Here is a 19,022-nt window from a genome sequence, read left to right on the forward strand (position 1 = left end):
GCTATGGCCAGTGTCAAATTACTGCCTGTGTTCTCTTTTAGGATTATTATGGTTTCAGGTCTCACATTTAGGTCTCTCATCCATTTTTAATTGATTTTTATGTATGGTATAATAAAGTGGTCCAGTTTCTTTCTTTTGGATGTTACTGTCCAGTTTTCCCAACATTGTGTGTTGAAGATACTTTTTTCTCATTGGGTATTCTCTCTTGCTTTGTCAAAGATTAATTGTCCATATAGTTGTGGGTTCATTTCTGGGTATTCTGTTCTGTTCCATTGATCTGTGTTTCTATTTTTGGGCCAGCACCATACTGTTTTGGTTACTGCAGCTTTGTAATATAACTTGAAGTCTGGATTTGTGGTTGCCCCCAGCTTTGTTTTTCTTTTTCGGTGCTGCTTTGGCTATTCGGGGTCTTTCGTGGTTCCATACAAATTATTGGGATTCTTTGTTCTAGCTCTGTGAACAATGCTGTTGATACTTTGATAGGGATTGCATTGAATGGGTATATTGTTTTGAGTAGTATAGACATTTCAACAAATATTTGTTCTTCTAATCCATGAGCATGATGGGATGTCTTGTCATTTCTTTGTGTCATCTTTGGTTTCTTTCATCGGTTTTTGTAGCTTTCAGAGTACAGGTCTTTCACCTCTTTGGTGAGGTTTATTCCTAGGTGTCCTATTATTTTTTATCTTAGTTGCTAATTTTTATTGTTTTTTTCAATTACTTTTTGACTGTTTAGGCTAAGTATATGGTTGGTCAGTTAAATTGTGTGTGGCATCAGGGATAGAAAACTAGAGGCAGTATTTAAAATTGAGGTCTAGAACAAGTGTTATTCCAAATAGCTGGTCCACAAACTGTTAACCAGTTCATGATGGATAAGGAGCTTGGGCTAAACTCTAAATCAGTCCAGTCTCCTTCATCAAGAATATCTTGCTATGAAAAAACAAGTTAGCTGAACTAAGCATTATACTTAGTGAGGTAGATAATGTCCTAGACTACTAAGTTTGCAGACTGGTGCCAAGTTCACAAACTTCACTTTGAGTAGCCCTGGTATGAAATGTGTAAGCTTCATTTTCTGTTGTACATACCAAGTAAGATTATTAGGGGCAGTTTGCTATAAATAAGGGCCCTCCACGTCATCTGGTGTCTTGATATGCTTGCGGTCCTGGTAAGTTTGGAATTTTCCAGTGTTAACTCTAAGATGGAGTTCAAATTCCAGTCTCAACAAACCAGTAAGTTGCAAATGATGGAAGACAAGATCTTTATAAAACAGGGCACCAGTATTAATCCCAAGCTTATCATTTTATGGCATACTCTAGAAAATACTGTTTGTAGCATTTCACTTGGGATTTTAAAGTAAGTCCTGCTAAAGGAAGAAAGATACTGAAATTAAATGAGTAAATAAATGTATATAAAGTATTTTGCCACAGTACCCGACAAACGATCAATAAACAGTAGCTCCTATTTTAACTAAGACTGAAGAGGATTTTATGCTTCATAGATTTAAAAAAATTAGGAAAGAAGGCTAGCACATTTGTCTCTTAACTCTATTGATAATTTTTTGAAGATTTTAAGGATTTAAACTGTTCTGAATGCAGTTAATTCAAGTTCTCTAAAATTAGGGGTTTTTTCCCCATAGCTGCATGTTAAATACCATTACTAAATTTCATTAAGTGTGTGGTTGTTACTGGGCTTGGGGTTGGGTTTTTATTTTGACAGAAGGGGTATAAATCAAGAGTAATTTTTAGATACTACACATTATACTGATATGAATGATATGGTTCTCCCAAAGCCAAACAAATGAAAATACCATTCTTGGTCACTGCAGTTGATCCAGAATCTGTGGTAGGATATGCTCACAGAGATTTCTAGTCATTCTGTCTTCCTCCTCCCTGTCCATTCCTCCCCCACACCCATGGAAAGATTCTTTTGAAAGCTGACAGCTTCCGAAAGTCTTCCTTTTATCAGTACTCCGTGAAGCGTATCACTTGCCCCACCTGCCTTTGAGTCTGCCAAAATGCAAGGCTTGGTGGCTTACTCCCTTGCTATGGGAAGCACAGAATAAAAATACCTTATTTTTCTCCTCAAAAAAAAATAAAGTTAAATTTGTAAAATTTAACAAATTTACAATTTGTTAAAGATTTATGTATTCCAATATTTTATTAGTTAGAATTCTTTATATTGCACGTAACTAAATCCAGCTCAGATAGGCTTAAAACGGTAAAAAGATCCTGTTGACTCATATACCTACAGTTGAGGCACACAGCCTGAACCTGGGGCTTAAGCCATATTACCAGGATCTGATTTCTCTTTGCTTCTCAGCTCTGTTCCTCAGCATAGACTTAATTCCCCTGGCCTCAACCTGTCTGTCAAGTGTATAGTAAAAGAAACAGTAATAATACTATCTTATAAATTTGAAAATTACTAAGTAAATCTTAAAGTTCTCATCACAAGAAAAAAAACTATGTGAGGAGGTGATAGATGTTAACTAAACTTTAGTGTAATAATCATTTCGCAATATATGCATGTATCAAAGCAAACTAATACAACTTTAATACACGTTATATGTCAATTACAGCCCAAAATACAAATTCGTAAGTCAGAATAAAAGATAAAACAAGATTTCTTCCCCCCCCTTGTCTCTCTTTTCCTGATATTTTTTGATGCAGCTCAGGTTTTGTTCTCTGAAAATAAAAACGCCCTAATAAAAACCTAATTTAAAAAACTAAAAAGGGATCCTTTTTAGCTTAGGCTCTGTGATCATTAAATGAGATGCTCCTAAGCATGCTCTTTCTTTTTAGCCATATCTCATACTCTGTTTCTTTCTGATAAGCCACTCTTTCTCCACGGGAGAAACAAAACAGTTATTGTTTTGCTAGGGAAGTCCCAAACCATTGTTGGTATTCCTTATTTCCAAAGCATGATGCTCCAGGTCATTGAGACATTGCTACAAGATTCCATTTTCTGCCTTGATTTGCATGTACATTAGGCCCTAATATGTTATCTTAGAAGGGTCTCTGTAATTATATACAATGTTGCTACATTATTGATTGTAAGTTGGTTGTTTGACTTTTAACTAGCTTATTTTTTCTTTCACTTGTGACTCTAATACTGTTCTTTTGTTTGTGTCTGAGCCTTGATTTTTGAAGGTAAGTGACATTCAGAGACGGCTCTGTTAATGGCAGATGAATTATACCCATGCAGAGAGCTGTTACTTTAGATGAAAGGGGTTTTTTTACCTTTATGAAAGCATAGTAAAATTCAGTTCTGCTTTTTCAAAATTACTTTGATTTTTTATTATTGCATAAGCTTCTTTAATGGATACCCTATAGTTTTGTTAGCCAAATACTTTTTTGGAAATTGATTGTGCTCTTTCAAAAATCCTTCGTTGCTAAAATAAGGCTATTCCAGAGCACTTTTTTTGTTGTTAAAATCAATGTTTCTATTACGAAATCTGGTTCTGCCTTTTGTCAAAAGTTTGAATCCTTAATTATTATGAATTCATTTTAAAAGTACTTAGTTTGAAAAGTTTACCAAATTAACATTTATAATATATTATCCCGCTGGTATATCATTAGTATAGAAAAAAAGCCAAAGTAAACGAAGTTGAAAACTCAGTATGATTATAACCAATAGGGGTAAAAAGAAAGAAAAACCACAAAAACAAAAGAAAGAAGGTTAGTAGAACATTCAAAATCAAACTATGGGATATGCTAGATCACTTACTGGACAAGTTTTTTTGTTTCTAATTTAATGCAATGGAAGATGAAGTTTATGACCCATGTGGGAATTAGAAACATTTACTTCTTGATTGTCCATATAGCAAAAGAAGAAGCTAACATCTGTGGAGAACATAATGTGTATAAACAATTTGTTTATCTTATCACCTTTAATTTCTGTCAACCCAAATAAATAGGTATAATCATCTCCATATTGTGGATAAGGAAACCATTTGGCTCACGACGGTTAAGTATCTACCCAGTGTTAAACAAAATATAATGGAATTTAGATTTGTTCCAGGATTATGACTCAGAAGTCCATGTTCTTTCCCTATCAGAATTACAGGCAGGGACAGTTACAAGAATGAAACACATTTATTTCTGTAGATAAAGTTATTTGGCCTGATCTTTTATTTTTGAACTAGTAATAATTTTTTTAAAAAAGATCAATACATGTGGAACTTCCACTTCAAGATGGAGGTACAAGCACATGCCATGGTATCCCCTTTTTCCCTCCTATGACAGAAAAGTGGTTTTTAAAATGAATGAATCAGTATTTGCTTTGGAACATAAGCAGGGCCCCATTAGAGAAGTTATAATGAATCCTTGAGACACAGAAAGCAGAGGGGCTGGAGTTGAAGAAGAAAACGTTCCCTGAAATGAGCAAGAGAGTATTGCAAGAGAGTATTGAAAAGGTAGGAGCTGATCCAAGACTGCTGTAAGCCTGAAGTGGTGAGCATCTTGAGTAACAAATAAGTGAAGATTTGGATGCACTTCAGGAAGAAACAGATTTCAACCCAAGAGAAAAACTGAGATGCAAGAAGGATCAGAATCAAGAAATCTGTGAATAAATCTAAAAGAATATGAAAATACAAAGCAAACACTGAAGTTAAAAAAATAAGCTACTGGGGCGCCTGGGTGGCTCAGTGGGTTAAAGCCTCTGCCTTCAGCTCAGGTCATGATCCCAGAGTCCTGGGATCGAGCCCCACATCGGGGGGTCTCTGCTCAGCGGGGAGCCTGCTTCCTCCTCTCTCTCTCTGCCTGCCTCTCTGCCTACTTGTGATCTCTGTCTGTCAAATAAATAACTAAATAAAATCTTTAAAAAAAAATAAGCTACTATAGAATTATTAAATAACAACCTATAAGATGGAAAGGAGTACATGAAAAACATTATATAAAACTGGGGAGAAGAGACCAGGGAAAAGACACAGGTGAAACAGGTTAAAATGCAGGCTCAAGAGGCATCCTGGGAAATGTAGCAGTAGCAGAGGAGGAAGCAGCCCAAGCAAGAGTGTGAAACAAACTTGTGCGTAGAACCAGCAGCAGCAGCCAGAGAGCACAGCAGTCTGTGAAAAGGCCAAGCCTAATCGACGTCACCTTGTTTTTATCAAAGCAAAACAGACTGTTGAAGTATATATTATTTTGAATTGTAATTTTCTCAGTTGAATAAGGTTTTTTATTTGGTTGGGTTTTTGCCCTAAAAAATCTCAACCAGGAAATTTGAGGAGTAAAAGGGATATTTAAAAGGTGATAAAAAAAAAAATCTATCCTATAGTCTATAGAGGTTGGCACACGTTTTCTTACAGTCCATGTATGACTTTGCAGACGATGTGGTCACTGGAGCTCTAACGCAGCCATGGACAAACTAAAACAAGTACAGGAGTTTGTATGGAATCACAGAAAACCTGAATAGCAAGGCATTCTTGAGAAAGAACAAAGCTGGAGGCATCATAACCCCCGATTCCAAGATAAATACTCCAAACTATAATGAAACACTATGGTACTATCACAGAAATACACATTCTGTTTAGTGGAACAGAATAGAGTCCAGAAACAAACCCGTGCTTAATATGGTCAATAAACCTATGACTGAGGAGGCAAAATATACAATGAGGAAAAGAAAGTCTCCAAAACATGATGCTGGGAAAACTACACAATTACAGAAGAGTAAACCTGGACTACTTTCTTATATCAAGTGCAAAAAGTAAACCCAAAATGGAGTAAAGACCTGTAAATGGGACTTGAAATTTCCCAGAAAAAAACGTAGTAATCTTTTTGACATTGGCCTTAGCAACATTTTTCTAAGGCGAGGGAAACAAAAATAAACTCTTAGAACTACACCAAAATAAAAAGCCTTTGCACAGTGAAAGGCACTATTAACAAAATGAGAAGGCAACCTATCGAAAGAGAGATTTAAAAATTTTATATTCAATAAGAGGTTAATATCCAAATTATATAAACATACAGCTTAACACCAAAAACACCCAAATAATCAAATAGACATTTTTCCAGAGAATGCATGTAGATGGCCAGCGGACACATGAAAGGATGCTCAGTATCACTAATCATTAGAGAAATGTAAAATCAAAACCACAATGAGATAACAATACCTTATACCAGTCAGAATGGCTAGTATCAGAAAGATAAGGAATAACAAGTGTTGTCAAGGACATGGAAAGAAAATAACTTTTGTGCACCATTGGTGGAAACAAATTGGTACAGCTATTGTGGAAAATAATATGGAGGTTTCTTAGAAAAATTAAAAATAGAAATACCATATGATCCAATAATTCCACTACTGGATATTTACCCAGAGGAGACTCAAACATTAATACAGAAAGGTATGTGCACTCCTGTGTTTATGACAGCATTATTTACAGTAGCCAAGATATGGAAGCAGTCTACTGTCCATACAGAGATGAATGAATAAAGGATACATACACAATGGAATATTAGCTATAAAAAGGAAGGGAATCTTGCCATTTGCAACATGGACAGATGTAGAGGGTATTAATGCTAAGTGAAATCATAGACAAATACCATATGATTTCACTTATATGTGGAATCTAAGAAGCAAAACAAAGCATAAACAGAGCCATAATTACAGAGAACAAACTGGTGGTTGTCAGAGGGGACGGGGCAGGAGGATGGGCAAAATGGGTGAAGGGGAATGGGGGGTGGGGGTGAGTATAGGCTTCCGGCTATGGAATGTATATGTCAGGGGGATGAAAGGTACAGCATAGGAATATCGTATAGAGTTGTCCAGTCACTATGTTGTGTACCTGAAACTTATGTAACATTTTGTGTCAACTGTAGTTGTAAAAAAGCTGCCATGAAGAAAGGACGGGCATGGCTGCGTTCCAGTAAAACTTTACTTACAAAAGCAAGCATCTGGGTCATAGTTTGCACACTCCTGTTTTAGTTCACGAATAGTTTGGAATTTATAGCACACATCATTTTAAAACACCAACCCTCAGTGGGAAAGTGATCTTTCCTAAGTGATACAAGTTGAGAATGTATCTATCATTCTGGGTGCTTTTATTCACCTGTGTTAATACTTATTTGTTGAAAAGTTTTATTATCAGTTAATGGAGCCAAACAAGAGCTTATAGGACAGTGATCTGGAATTTTCCTTGATTATTACTGATCTTCCGGACTAAAATCTCATCAATAGCATTGTTTCATGAAGACGTTAGTTAGAAGAGAGTTAATCATGAAATGATACTCTTGAATTTTATTATTAGCCAGTGGACTCTCATAAGTCCAAAATTCATTTCTTTCCCACAGCTACATATATTTTAGTATCTTAATTTTCTGAGAGAAAGTTTGCCTGTAGCATTAATACACTGTCATGTTAGGCATTTCCTATAATATTGTTATGATATATATTATCTAAAATATAGCAACATTTCTATATTAATACTAAAATTCCTTATAATTTATGTAATATCTTATAATTTATATAATTGATAATTGGATTTTAAGAAGTATCCTTGTTTCCTAATCCTAAGGAAAACCACTTCTAAATAAACCAGTGTGGTGAAAAGGGAAATATTTAAATGTTTACTTCTATTCCTCTTTCAAAGATGTTGAGTTTACTATAATTTTGTAGACAGGTAAGCTGAGTCATCTACCCTGGTGTGTCCTCCTATTTTGTCCCCATGTAAGTACACATCGCTATTAAAAATGACCACTCAGCTTCCTGTGAAAATAAGGATTCTTTTAAGTAAATAGAAAAAGTTGTACCCTAGCACGTGAGAATGAAAATCTTGTAAATTGAAGATGTAATCCAAGTTTTTAAAACATGGTAATTACAGTTTTCCTAGATTAACAAACCTATAGCATATTTCAGTTGTTATTATACACGGTCATTTGTTACTAGTGGTAATTAGCACAGTAAGCTGTATCTGAGAGGAAGAAAGCCAAAGAAACTTAGGCTTTTTTTGTTTTCCATGATTTCTCTGCTTCACTGTGTCAACGAAGTTCCCTCCTTAGCAGGACATGTCTGCTATAACCGTATGACAGATAGGTGACCGCTGATTGTGCAACACTAATTGTAGTGACTCCTAGCTGTTGCAGACAAAGTTGTCTGCTCCTGTTTGAGTAGGACAAATGAGATACCTTCCTCTTATAAAAAGGAAATGAAGCTATTAGTGTTTTATGTACAGTTGGTCTAAAGAGTAAAAAATACTAAACATCAGTTTATGAAAATTTAGAAGACCATCTTATAACATTAATGTTTTTACTAAACATATTGGCATTGTATTTTTAAAATGCAGCAGCCAGTTAATGATAAAAACTGAATACCCCTCTCAAATACCAGCATTGTCAAATTTTCAAAGTGTCCGTGGTACAGATTTTGCTGCTGAACGGAGAATCTAATAGATAAGAGCCAAAGATTGGGAAGTCCCCCTTCTCAGCAGAGACAAGTCCATGCTTGCAGGTAGAACCATTTTTCACTCTAATTACTCCTTGCTCCACCCCCAGTAAAACCTAGACAGCTTTACATACCCTCAAGCACAGATTCTCTGATTGCTCAGAACCCCCGAGTTCTCTTCCATTTCACAGGGGCAAGTCTGGCTTTAAAAATGCTTTAGGACAGATGACTCTCAAAGAATCCAGCAATGCCTTTCTGAATTGCCAGAATTAATACAGCCACAAATTTTACTGCCTCAAATGAAGAAATCAGTTGTTACACTGTTTAATGTTTCCTGAGTCTCATACACATATATGCCCATGGTAAGCTCGTTTTTTTCCCATTTAGATCTTTTAGTCTGGAGTCATTATTGAATAGTTTTTGTCAGGGGTGTATACTGGGGCTCTGCTGCTTCCACACCAAAACCCCCTACCCTGCCCCACCCAGTTTAGCTCTCAGTTCTGCTTCTTAATAGCTTTTGTGGTTTTGAGCAAGTTCCTTCACATGTAAGCCTGGTGAGTGTTCTCTCCTGCAGCATGGAGCCAGCACAGTAGTCCCCCCACCCCCCATCCAGAGTTTCACTTTTCACAGTTTCAGTTACCCTTGCTCAGCCACAGTCCAGATTCAGATGATCCTCCTCCTGACCGCAGAAGGTCCGTAGTAGCCTGATGCTGTGGCCATGCTGACATCGTTCACCCCCTGCACCTCATTATGTAGGCCCTGATCATCTCATACCACCACCTTTCAAATGAGCAACATGCACCTAATTGTTGCTTTCACTTGAACCCTTAGAGGCACTGTAGGGTTATTAATTGGCTTAATATCATACTGTGTCTCAGGGAATAGGGAGGCTGGAGGAGAGGGAGACAGGCAGGGGAAGTGGCCAGTCAGTGGAAATGTCAGAGCACACACACCGGGTATCGATTAAGTTCCTCATCTGATATGGGCACAATTCATGGTGCCCCAAAACAGTTACAGTGGGAACATCAGAAATCACAGATCACTCACAGATCACCAGAATAGAAAATGAAAAAAGTTTGAAATATCGCAAGAATTACCGAAATGTGACCCAGAGATGTGAAATGAACTAATGCTATTGAAAAAATGGCACTGATAGACTTGTTTGACCCAGGGTTCCCACAAACCTCCCATTTGTTTAAAAAAAAAAAAAAAAAAAGTATCTGAAGTGCAATAAAGCAAAGCACATTAAAATGAGGTATGCCTGTCCTTGCCACAGAGTAATGTTTTGCATACGTGAGCCTTTCCTTTGTCCTCTCCAGGTTGTGAAAATATGCAGAGAACCGGCTTCTTGTTCTCTTTAATGCCCCAGAATAGGAGTGGACAACCATTTTCTGTAAAAGACCAAATAACAAATATCTTGGGCTTTGCAGGGCACATGGTCTCTGTTATAGCTGCTCAGCTCTGCTGTTGTAGCATGAAAGCAGCCATAAGCAATGTGGGGGGGAGAGGGGGGATGAGATGTCTGTGCTCTGGTAAAATGTTACCAAACTATGTCTAGCAACGAATGGAATACTTCATAAATATATGTTGAATAGTCTTAGGAATTGGTTATCTATAACAATGTTTTTAGCTTGAAAGTGTTCAACAGTTGACATACTGTATACATAATTGTATACGGTTCTTCATTTTCCTGTAGGAGGCACAAAAATACTTAAAGTTAATAAATTCTTGAATCTGGGTCTACCCTGATGTTTTTTAGGAGAAAAGCCATAGGTCATTTATAACTAAAGATAGCATGGAACACAAAATGTATAGTCAGAAAGCTCTAGTTTAACTTGCTAACTGACTTTGGGCAAGTTCCTTAACCTCTCTGAGCTTAGAGTCAAATCTCTTATTAAAAAGAGAGAATGGGGCGCCGGCGTGACTCAGTTGGTTCCATGTCTGCCTTTGGCTTATGTCATGATCCAGGGTCCTGGGATCAAGTCCTGCATTAGGCTTCCTGCTTGGTAGGGAGTGTTCTTCTCCCCCATTCCTGCTCGCTCTCTCACTCTCTCTTTCTCTCAAAAATAAGTAAATAAAATCTTCAAAATAAAAAAAGAACAGTACCTACTTTACAGGGCTGCTGTGAAGAAAAAATAAGATGATGTATCTGGAGTATTAGATAAAAACTCAAAACTGCTACAAAGAAACCTAACATTTGGTGCATTGAGTATTGCATTAGATTCTTTGGGGTACCCAGAAACATTCTTCACTCTATCTCCTGTGTCATTATGTAAATTAAATGTGCTATTAAATCCTATACCAGTAAATAACATTATACAACATGTGTAAATGTAGATATTTGAATAATTTTTTTAATGTTACTGTTTTTAGTAGATTTCAAAATTGAATTGTGTAAGTTCTATGGTAATGGTAATATTTAAGTGTGTACTCAAACAATTGAAAGTTCCCAGATTCTGAGCACTTTATCATACTACTATGGAACTATAAAGAAATGCCCCAAATCATGAGATAAGGGAGTTCTTAATGAGCAGTTTCTCAAGACTGTTCTAAAATGCATATGAATTAATCCAAAATAAATATTTTGCAGTTAACAGTGATTTGGTATGTATATACATAAGATGGTAGAAAGGTCTTTTTCCTTTTAATGTGATGGGTATATATGATCACTAAGGGTAATATTGATGTTACTAATATTCCCTTGCACTGTGACCCACGTATGCATTTTTGTTGAGCAACTGTTATATGCCAAGCATCATCCTAGGTGTTAAAAGTACAGAGGTGAATATAACAAGACCCCTGCCCTCCTGGAGCCCAGCCTAATTTGGGGGAGACAAGTCTTTTAATCTAATTAGACTGGTAACTGCCTAAAGAGAAGCAGAGTTTATCTGTAGCAAAAACTCCTCCTACAGTGATTCAACCCAGAAAGTAACTCATAACAAGATGTCTGAGGTGTGTAGTCCAAGGCTGGGCAGCCGGATGTGCTGCGTCATCAACATCCCACGCTCCCTTCTCCATCTTCCCCAGACCTTACGGTCACAGAGGACTGCTGAACCTCCAGGTGTTGTGTCTGTGTTTTGGGTAGCAACAAGAGGAAGAGCTAAGAACTCTGCCTCCTGGGGCTTTACTGAAGAAGGAAAGGCTTCCATGGGAGAGGCCAAATTTGGGTCAGATGCCGTCTGTAGCTCTGGAGGCAAATGGGAGTTCAGTTTCTTTTCAACCTCTGAAGCAGGGGAGAGCAAAGTCTAGTCTAATAGAGGGAGACAGATACAGAAAACAGTGCATTAAAGGATTGTGATTGCTGTGGCAGTAGTTTCTCTGTGACATAGTAAGGATTTGAAGGAAGTAGAGGTCAAGTGTGGTCCTGGAGGTCAAGGGCATGATGTTATAAATAAGGATGCCATTACAACTTCAGGCACCACAATTCATAAAGCAGTTGTAATGTAACTCATAAAGCAATTGATACCTGAGCTGAATCTTAGAAACTTGTATCCAGGAATCTAACGGAATTGTGGGGCCATTCTAAACAGAAGCAACAATGTTAGAAAAGTCACAGGGACAAAGAGAGGCCTTGATGCATTAGGGTAAGATAAAAAATTATTCACAGCTACAACATACACTAGAAAGTATTTAGCAAGAAATATGACTAGACAGGTAAATAGCAAATTATGCCTCATTTGTCATATTATTTATCTCTATTCTCTTCTGTTAGGATACCATTAAGGTTTTTTGGTAGGTGGGTAGTATGAACAGACTTGGATTTTAACAGACATCACCCAAATAAGTGTACGAAATCTGAACCGAAATGGTGTAAGAAGTGAAAAAAGAGGGGTGCCTGGGTGGCTCAGTCAAATGTCTGCCTTTGGCTGAGGTCATGATCCCAGAATCCTGGGATCAGGCCTGGCATCCGGCTCCCCTCTTAGCAGGGAGTCTTCTTCTCCCGTTGCCCCTCCCCCCCACTTTGTACTCTCTCTTTGCCTAATAAATATTTTTTAAAAAGTGAGAAATGATAGGAAATTATTGAATTAGGATTTCTGTATAAAAATCCTGAACTAAGAAAGTAATGGTAGCAAGGACAGCTGAGAAATGTTAAGAATAGTCTGTTCTAAAGACTTGGTGACTGATTATGTGGGAAGTAAACAAAAAATTATATGATGTCTGCACATTTCCTGGAAGATGGTGGTATTCTTTACCATGATAGAAAAAAACTGAAAAATGAACACATCTGTAGGAAAAGATTATGGAGGAAGCACATGTAGAGGTGAGCCAGCTTGAGCCAGACGATGAGAACAATAACATAGGAAAAGGGGCCTATATCCCTAAATAGCCTTATGGGATGGAACCACCCTACCAATCTTAATACTCTTGGCACTAGACTATTTGAGAGAATAATTTATATTGTTAGAATGCACATAATTACCCCAAATAATCGACTGTCAGTGCAGTCCCTATCAAAATTCCAGTGGCATTCTCACAGATACAGAAGAAAAAATTCCCAACTTCATATGTGGAACCACAGAAGATTCCAAATAGCCAAAGCAGTCTTGAGAAAGAAAAACAAATTTGGAGGCATCACACTTAATAATTTCAAAACCTAAAGCTTATAGTAATCAAAACAGTAATGTGTTAGCATAAAAACAGACACACACAGGAAATAAATGGGATAGCAGAGAGCATCCAGAAATAAACCCACATGTATATGGTCAACTAGTTTCCTATACAGGAACCAAGAACATACAGTCAGAAAACGGCAGTCTCTTCAATAAATGGTGTTGGGAAAACTGGACAGCTGTCTTACACCTTACATAAAAATCAACTAAAAATGGATTAAAGACTTGAACATAAAACTTGAAAACTGTAATATTCCTAGAAGAAAACATAGGGGTTAAACTCCTTAACATCTGTGTTGGCTCTGTTTTTTTTAATTTGACACCAAAAGCAAAGGCAAAAAAAGCAAAACTAAGTGGGTGGGACTACCTCAAACAAAAAGCCTTCTGTACAGCAAAGGAGATAACAAAATGAAAAGACAACCAATGGAATGAGAGAAAAGATCTGCAAATCTAGTATATAAGGGGTTAATATCCAAAAATATATAAAGAATTACAACTCAATTGAAGAAGAAACACAATCTGATTAAAATATGGGTAGAGGGGTGAACATTTTTCCAAAGACAACATACAGATGGTCAGCAGGTATGGGGTAAAGGTGCTTCCCCAGTCATCAGGGAAATGCAAATCAGAACCACAATGAAATCTCACTTCTCACCTGTTAGAATGGCTATCATCAAAAAGACAAGATACAACAAATGTCGGCAAGGATAGGAAGAAAAGGGAACCCTGTTGGTGAGAATTTAAATTGGTGTAACCAGCATGGAAAACAGTATGGAGTTTCCTCAAAAAAATTAAAATAACTTCTGTATGACCCAGCAATTCCACTTCTGGGTATTTATCTGAAGAAAATGAGATTACCATCTTGAGAAGATTTTTGCAGCCCCCATGTTCACTGCTGCACTTATTGACAGTAGCCAAGACATCCAAACAACCTAAGTGTCCATCAACAAATGGATTAAGAAAATGTGGTGTATAATACACAATCATGTGTGCACACACACAGGAATATTATTCAGCCATTAAGGAAATTCCGCCATTTGCAGCAACATAGATGGATCTTCAGGGCATAGTATAATAGTGAAATAAGTCAGAGACCAGTACTATATAATCACTTATATGTGGAGACTTTAAACACACACACCCAGACTCATAGAGTGAGCTGATTGATGGTTGTCAGAAGTGGGGTGTTGGGGAATGGACAAAATGAATGAAGGTGGTCAAAAGATACACACTTAACAGTTGAAAGAGGGAGTTCTGGGGATGTAATACACACCATGGTGACTATAAGAGGTAAAAAAGAATCAAAAGTGTTCTTACAGAACAATATAAAAGTTGATCTTAACAAAATAGAAAAGCTTAAGTGAAGAAGTACAGGGAATGATGGGAAAGTAGAGAAAATATCTTATAAAGTAGAGGGATGAGATACTGTCAGAACTGATAGAACAAGAAATATAAATTTAAATGCTAGTTATTTAAACCTCTAAAGAAACAAACTGATATTTTAAATATAAGAAATAGGACAGTCTGGGGAAGAAGGTGGTGGTGAGCTAAAGCCTCATCCATGTGGCAGGAAGTAAGAAGATAATATCCAAAGTTAATAATGCAAATAAACATGAGTATTATTTAGAGCTATGAAAATAATCACTAGAATTAAAAACAAATGATTAAAAATGCTTTCCTCAAGGAAGGGGTTTAGTCAAATATACTAACTTACATAAGTTTGCTAGTAATTGCATTAAGCACTAAAAATCACTTTAATATTCTTATCCACATTAATAAAATTGGTTCATCATTAGATTTCTACATATTTTATTGTTTTTAATGCTATTATAAATGGAACTGTTTTCTCAGTTTCATTTTTGAAATTTGAATATTGAACCTTTTATCTTATGAAATGCCCCTCTTGGTAGTAATACTGGTTTATCTTTTCTGTTGTCTGAGATAAAGTCACTCTAGTTCTCCTAGGGTTATTCATTTATTTTTAAAAGAAATACCTATATATGCACATTTAGAACAAAAGAGTAGATAAACACTAAAAAAAGTATGTGACCTATAGAATTAAGAGTTTTGTGGAGTTCTTTTGTATTTTGAGTTCTGTGGTGTGTCTATTAAAATTAGGGAGAAAAAGTGACTTATGTAAATGAGCTAGATTTTTGTTATTGTTGCTACAAAAGGCAGCAACAATACCTTTTTCTACCAGGTAGAAAAAGCAATTTTTGAAGATATTGGACTAGTCGTAGAACCAACAGGATCGCTGGAGGATTAGGCTCAGAAGAGGGAGGAGCCCCAGCAGCTCCAGGTCTCTAGGTAGCAGAAACTCCTCGGCCATCTCCTCTGGGTCATGCCACAGGAATAAATGAACTGGATTTTTTTCCTTATCAAGATTCAAAATCCAGAAGTGAGAGTCCTGACTAGGTCAAATAAATCTTTGACATGTTACTGAGGAAAATACTTGGCCTTTTCAGTTACATAGTCCTAGGACTCCACACAGTAGGGTCCAAAGAACCCTCAAAATGATATTAGGATGCTGTTATCAAAAGAAGGGAAATGCATTCTGGCAGCTAAAAAGCAAGTGATCTTCACTGAAATCTTTAACTTTTTTGTTAGTGCAGAATTACAGTTTCTAATGCTAGTCTTTGTAAAAAGCAGGGATCAAATAAATGGTTTTGAATACAGTGATCCCAGTTACTGTCCCACAGCCCATAGAGGACTTACCCACTGAAGTTCTCTCAGATTTCCACTTGACTAGGATTTCCATGTGTTCCATGAAGCAGTTATATTCAATTAGAAAATGAGGAAATAAAGGTTTTTATAATTCTATTGAAGAGAACTTTGTAATAATGGAACACTTCCTAAGGTGTCCTCTTCTTGGTTTACCTGATCAGTTTGGTCTTATTCATCAAGACCCAGCTCAAGCACTGCCTCGTTAGAAGCCTTTCTCCCTGACACCCTCCTCTCACACCCCAGTTTGGCTAACAGAGCGCTCATCCATGTGCGTTAACACTAGGATTCTCGTCCACCTCTGTCATATTGGTTCCTTTGTCTCCCACGCTAGCCAGACTTGCAGACTATCTTGTTTTTCTTGGATTTTCCAGCTCCTTACACAGTGTCTACACATTCACTAAATACTTGTTGAATGAATGACGCTCCCGGAGCACAGTAAGGCATTCTCTGTCTAGAACCTGGCGTGTATAACGACATGGCCCATGGCATGTGAGCATGATGAGAAGTTCCATAGGATTAGAGCACAGAGAGGTTAATGGGAGAGGAGACTGGTGAGTTTGACCAAAATTGGTCTTTAAAGAACTGTTTATGTCAAGTTTAGAGAGTTCTCTAGGCCTTAGAACAGAAGAACAGTGGAGATTTGGCCAGGAGAGGAGGGCGGGATACTAGCGGCTGTTGAATGGCTAAACACTGGTTGGGGCTGCTGTGCTTGCTTCTTTGGGAGTTAAAAAGGTTCAGATGTGGTTTGGGAGCAAACCTCCTGGACACTAGGCACTTTTCTAGGTGCTGGGAGCTCAGTAGTCAGTAGCACAGAGGAGGTGCTCCCCTGGAGCTTCATTCTAGTAAAGACAGCTAAAAACAACAGATAGACACAAAGCTGTGTGTACACATTCTCAGAATTGAAACGCCAAGATGAAAGGAAGATATTCTAGAATCACACTGTCCAGGTAAAGCTTTGGAGTAGGCCGGAGAGGATTTCCCTAGCATACAGAAGGGAGCCTCCTTTTATAGCCCACATGACAACCATTTACTGCTCAGTTTTTATATGTAGAATATTCGGTGTTACACAGCGTTCTTTAGGAACGTGTCTCAAGTAAATGGTTTGTAAGCTCTGAATTGTAGAAATAGACATGTAGTATTTATGCACTCTCCACAAGGTGTTGCAAAGAAGTAATTTTGTCACAGTAATACTTCCTTTAGCCAAAGTGATTTTCCCCATATTGCGCCTAGGGAAACTCTTTTCTAAAGCTTAGTGAATGCATGATAGTAGAAATGAAAGGCAGTCGTTGCCTGTATTATTGGCAAGTTATGTTTGTAGCTTACAGTTTCTGGTGCCTGAAAAATAATCTGGTATTTTCACCACTTAGTCTACAAACTTGCCAGATGTTTGGGGTTTCTTTTCAGTAGAAGGGACCCCATTAGTATAGAGATTCTGGATTCTTGATCTACACATTAGCCTATGCAGGTGATGGAGTCTCCGCGTTCCGGCGGACTCATTCAGTATTAATGGCCATTTCCTCTCTTTTCAGGGTGCTGATAAGACCGTGAAAGGTCCAGACGGACTAACTGCCTTTGAAGCCACGGACAACCAGGCGATCAAAGCCCTTCTTCAGTGACGGACGGATGGGCTGACAGCTCTGGAAGAAGGGCTCTCCTGTGGCCTCACACTGCTGCCTGTCTGTCTGTCACTCTCTATCTGCCAGCTTCTTCAGCTAAATACTTTAAGAGGGGTGAGGGGAGAGAGAAATTCATAACAAATCAGACTACCAGAAAAAAACAATGTTTGGGAAGAGAGGAAAAAAACCGTGATCAGGCTTTTACTCGGATTCCTGATCAAGTCCGCCTCTTTTCCATTTCCAACAAAACATACAGCTTATGCCCAAGGGAGAGCAAAGACAAAAGCTACCAGTACCATTTGACCCTTTCAGCTCCCTAGCTAGTTTATTCGTGAGATGGTGTCGAGGGTCTGATCCTACCAAGGCCAGCTCTCCGTGCGGGGTAGCCGAAACTGCGCGAGCAGCGGCGGCTGCTGGGACCTAACTCCGGGTGCTGAGATAAGCAATCAGCTCTAGCCTTCTGCCTTAAGACGCACTCTACTGGGGGCCTCCTGGCGTAGTTAAGAGCGCTGCCCGTGGTCGGCGACCAAATCTTCCCTCAGCGACTTTCAGCTTTACGTGGGAGCTCAGTTAAGGTGAGGGGGCACACTCCTAAATTCCCGGATGACTCAACTTTGGATTTCCTCTCCCCTTTCACATGGATTTCATGTATCTTTAGATAAAACTGACTAGTTTTATTTATAAAATCTTAAATTTTGGAAGCCTAAAGGAGAAATCATTCCAGTGTGCATATTTTTTTCTCCTCTAGATTCAGACGTTTATATAACATTGAAACACTTTCAACCTCCTACTGGTAGTAAAAGGGGATTTAAACTTAGAATCATAGCCATAGCCTGTTAGTATCCTATAGAGAACGGTTGTCTTAGTACCTCTGGATTTTCTTTATTTGCTCTTTGAATGGATTGGCCTCAGTTATGTTTGGAGAATCAAGGAACATTCTTTGGAAATTCTCTCTCAGACCCACCTTGGATGCTGATTACTGCACCAAAGCGGTCACTGGGGTGAGATTTACGATCTGGACAAACTGAGCCCTGTCCCTTCAAAAGTATGCTCATTACCAGGTTTCCCCACCTTGTCAGTCGGCTTCTGCTGAACATATGCCAGCCCACCTGCATAACAGATCTTTTGTTTCTTTACTAAACCATGCATCGCATTTAATGTGACCCCTTAAAAACGTATTCTATGTTCTTAAAAATACAGGGCCCTACAATGGGTGTTCTGACCTGCAGGAAATACTCAGACACATGTTCAGATGTTCATTTCGTGAGCAGTACCAACGAATTAAAACATACACCCTTAAATTTGCTATCCCGCATTTAAAATATTGACTCCTTTGACTTGCCATCCATAAAAGCTTGCTAAAAATGTTAGGGTTTTTCCTTAGCCAAATCATGCAATAATTGAATGTACCTCAAATTTTTAAAGGGGGGGGTTGGGTTAGGGGCTTGTATTCAGATTATGGATAACAAAGAATTATGATTTTGTAAGGCAATGTAGCATTCTAAAGCAGGGTTAAACTAGTATCAAGAGTAGCCAGCTAATAACAAATTTGAGTGATTGGTTGCTGATCGGTTGTTAGGGTGGGTGTGTGCGTGTGTGCGCGTGTGTGCATGTGTATTTCTCCCCATGAAACTTTTTTTTTTAAATCTTGTGGCTTTTTGCTTACAGCTAGCCTAGCCCTGTAATTTTCCTGCATCCA

General features: G+C 37.9%; 1 protein-coding gene across 1 annotated transcript in view; it reads left to right on the forward strand.

Annotated features, from left to right (window-relative positions):
* The window catches only part of MTPN (myotrophin), a 56,723-nt gene extending 38,094 nt beyond the window's left edge, over positions 1-18,629 (forward strand). The window contains exon 4 of the mRNA XM_032868491.1: positions 17,237-18,629. Coding sequence (XP_032724382.1) covers positions 17,237-17,323 — 87 coding nt within the window. The 3' untranslated portion in view covers positions 17,324-18,629. The remainder of the gene's footprint in view (positions 1-17,236) is intronic.
* Positions 18,630-19,022: the final 393 nt, after the last annotated feature.

This window comes from Lontra canadensis, unplaced genomic scaffold, assembly GCF_010015895.1.
Source record: "Lontra canadensis isolate GAN:19392208 unplaced genomic scaffold, GSC_riverotter_1.0 scaffold2, whole genome shotgun sequence".
Classification (NCBI taxonomy): Eukaryota; Metazoa; Chordata; class Mammalia; order Carnivora; family Mustelidae; genus Lontra; species Lontra canadensis.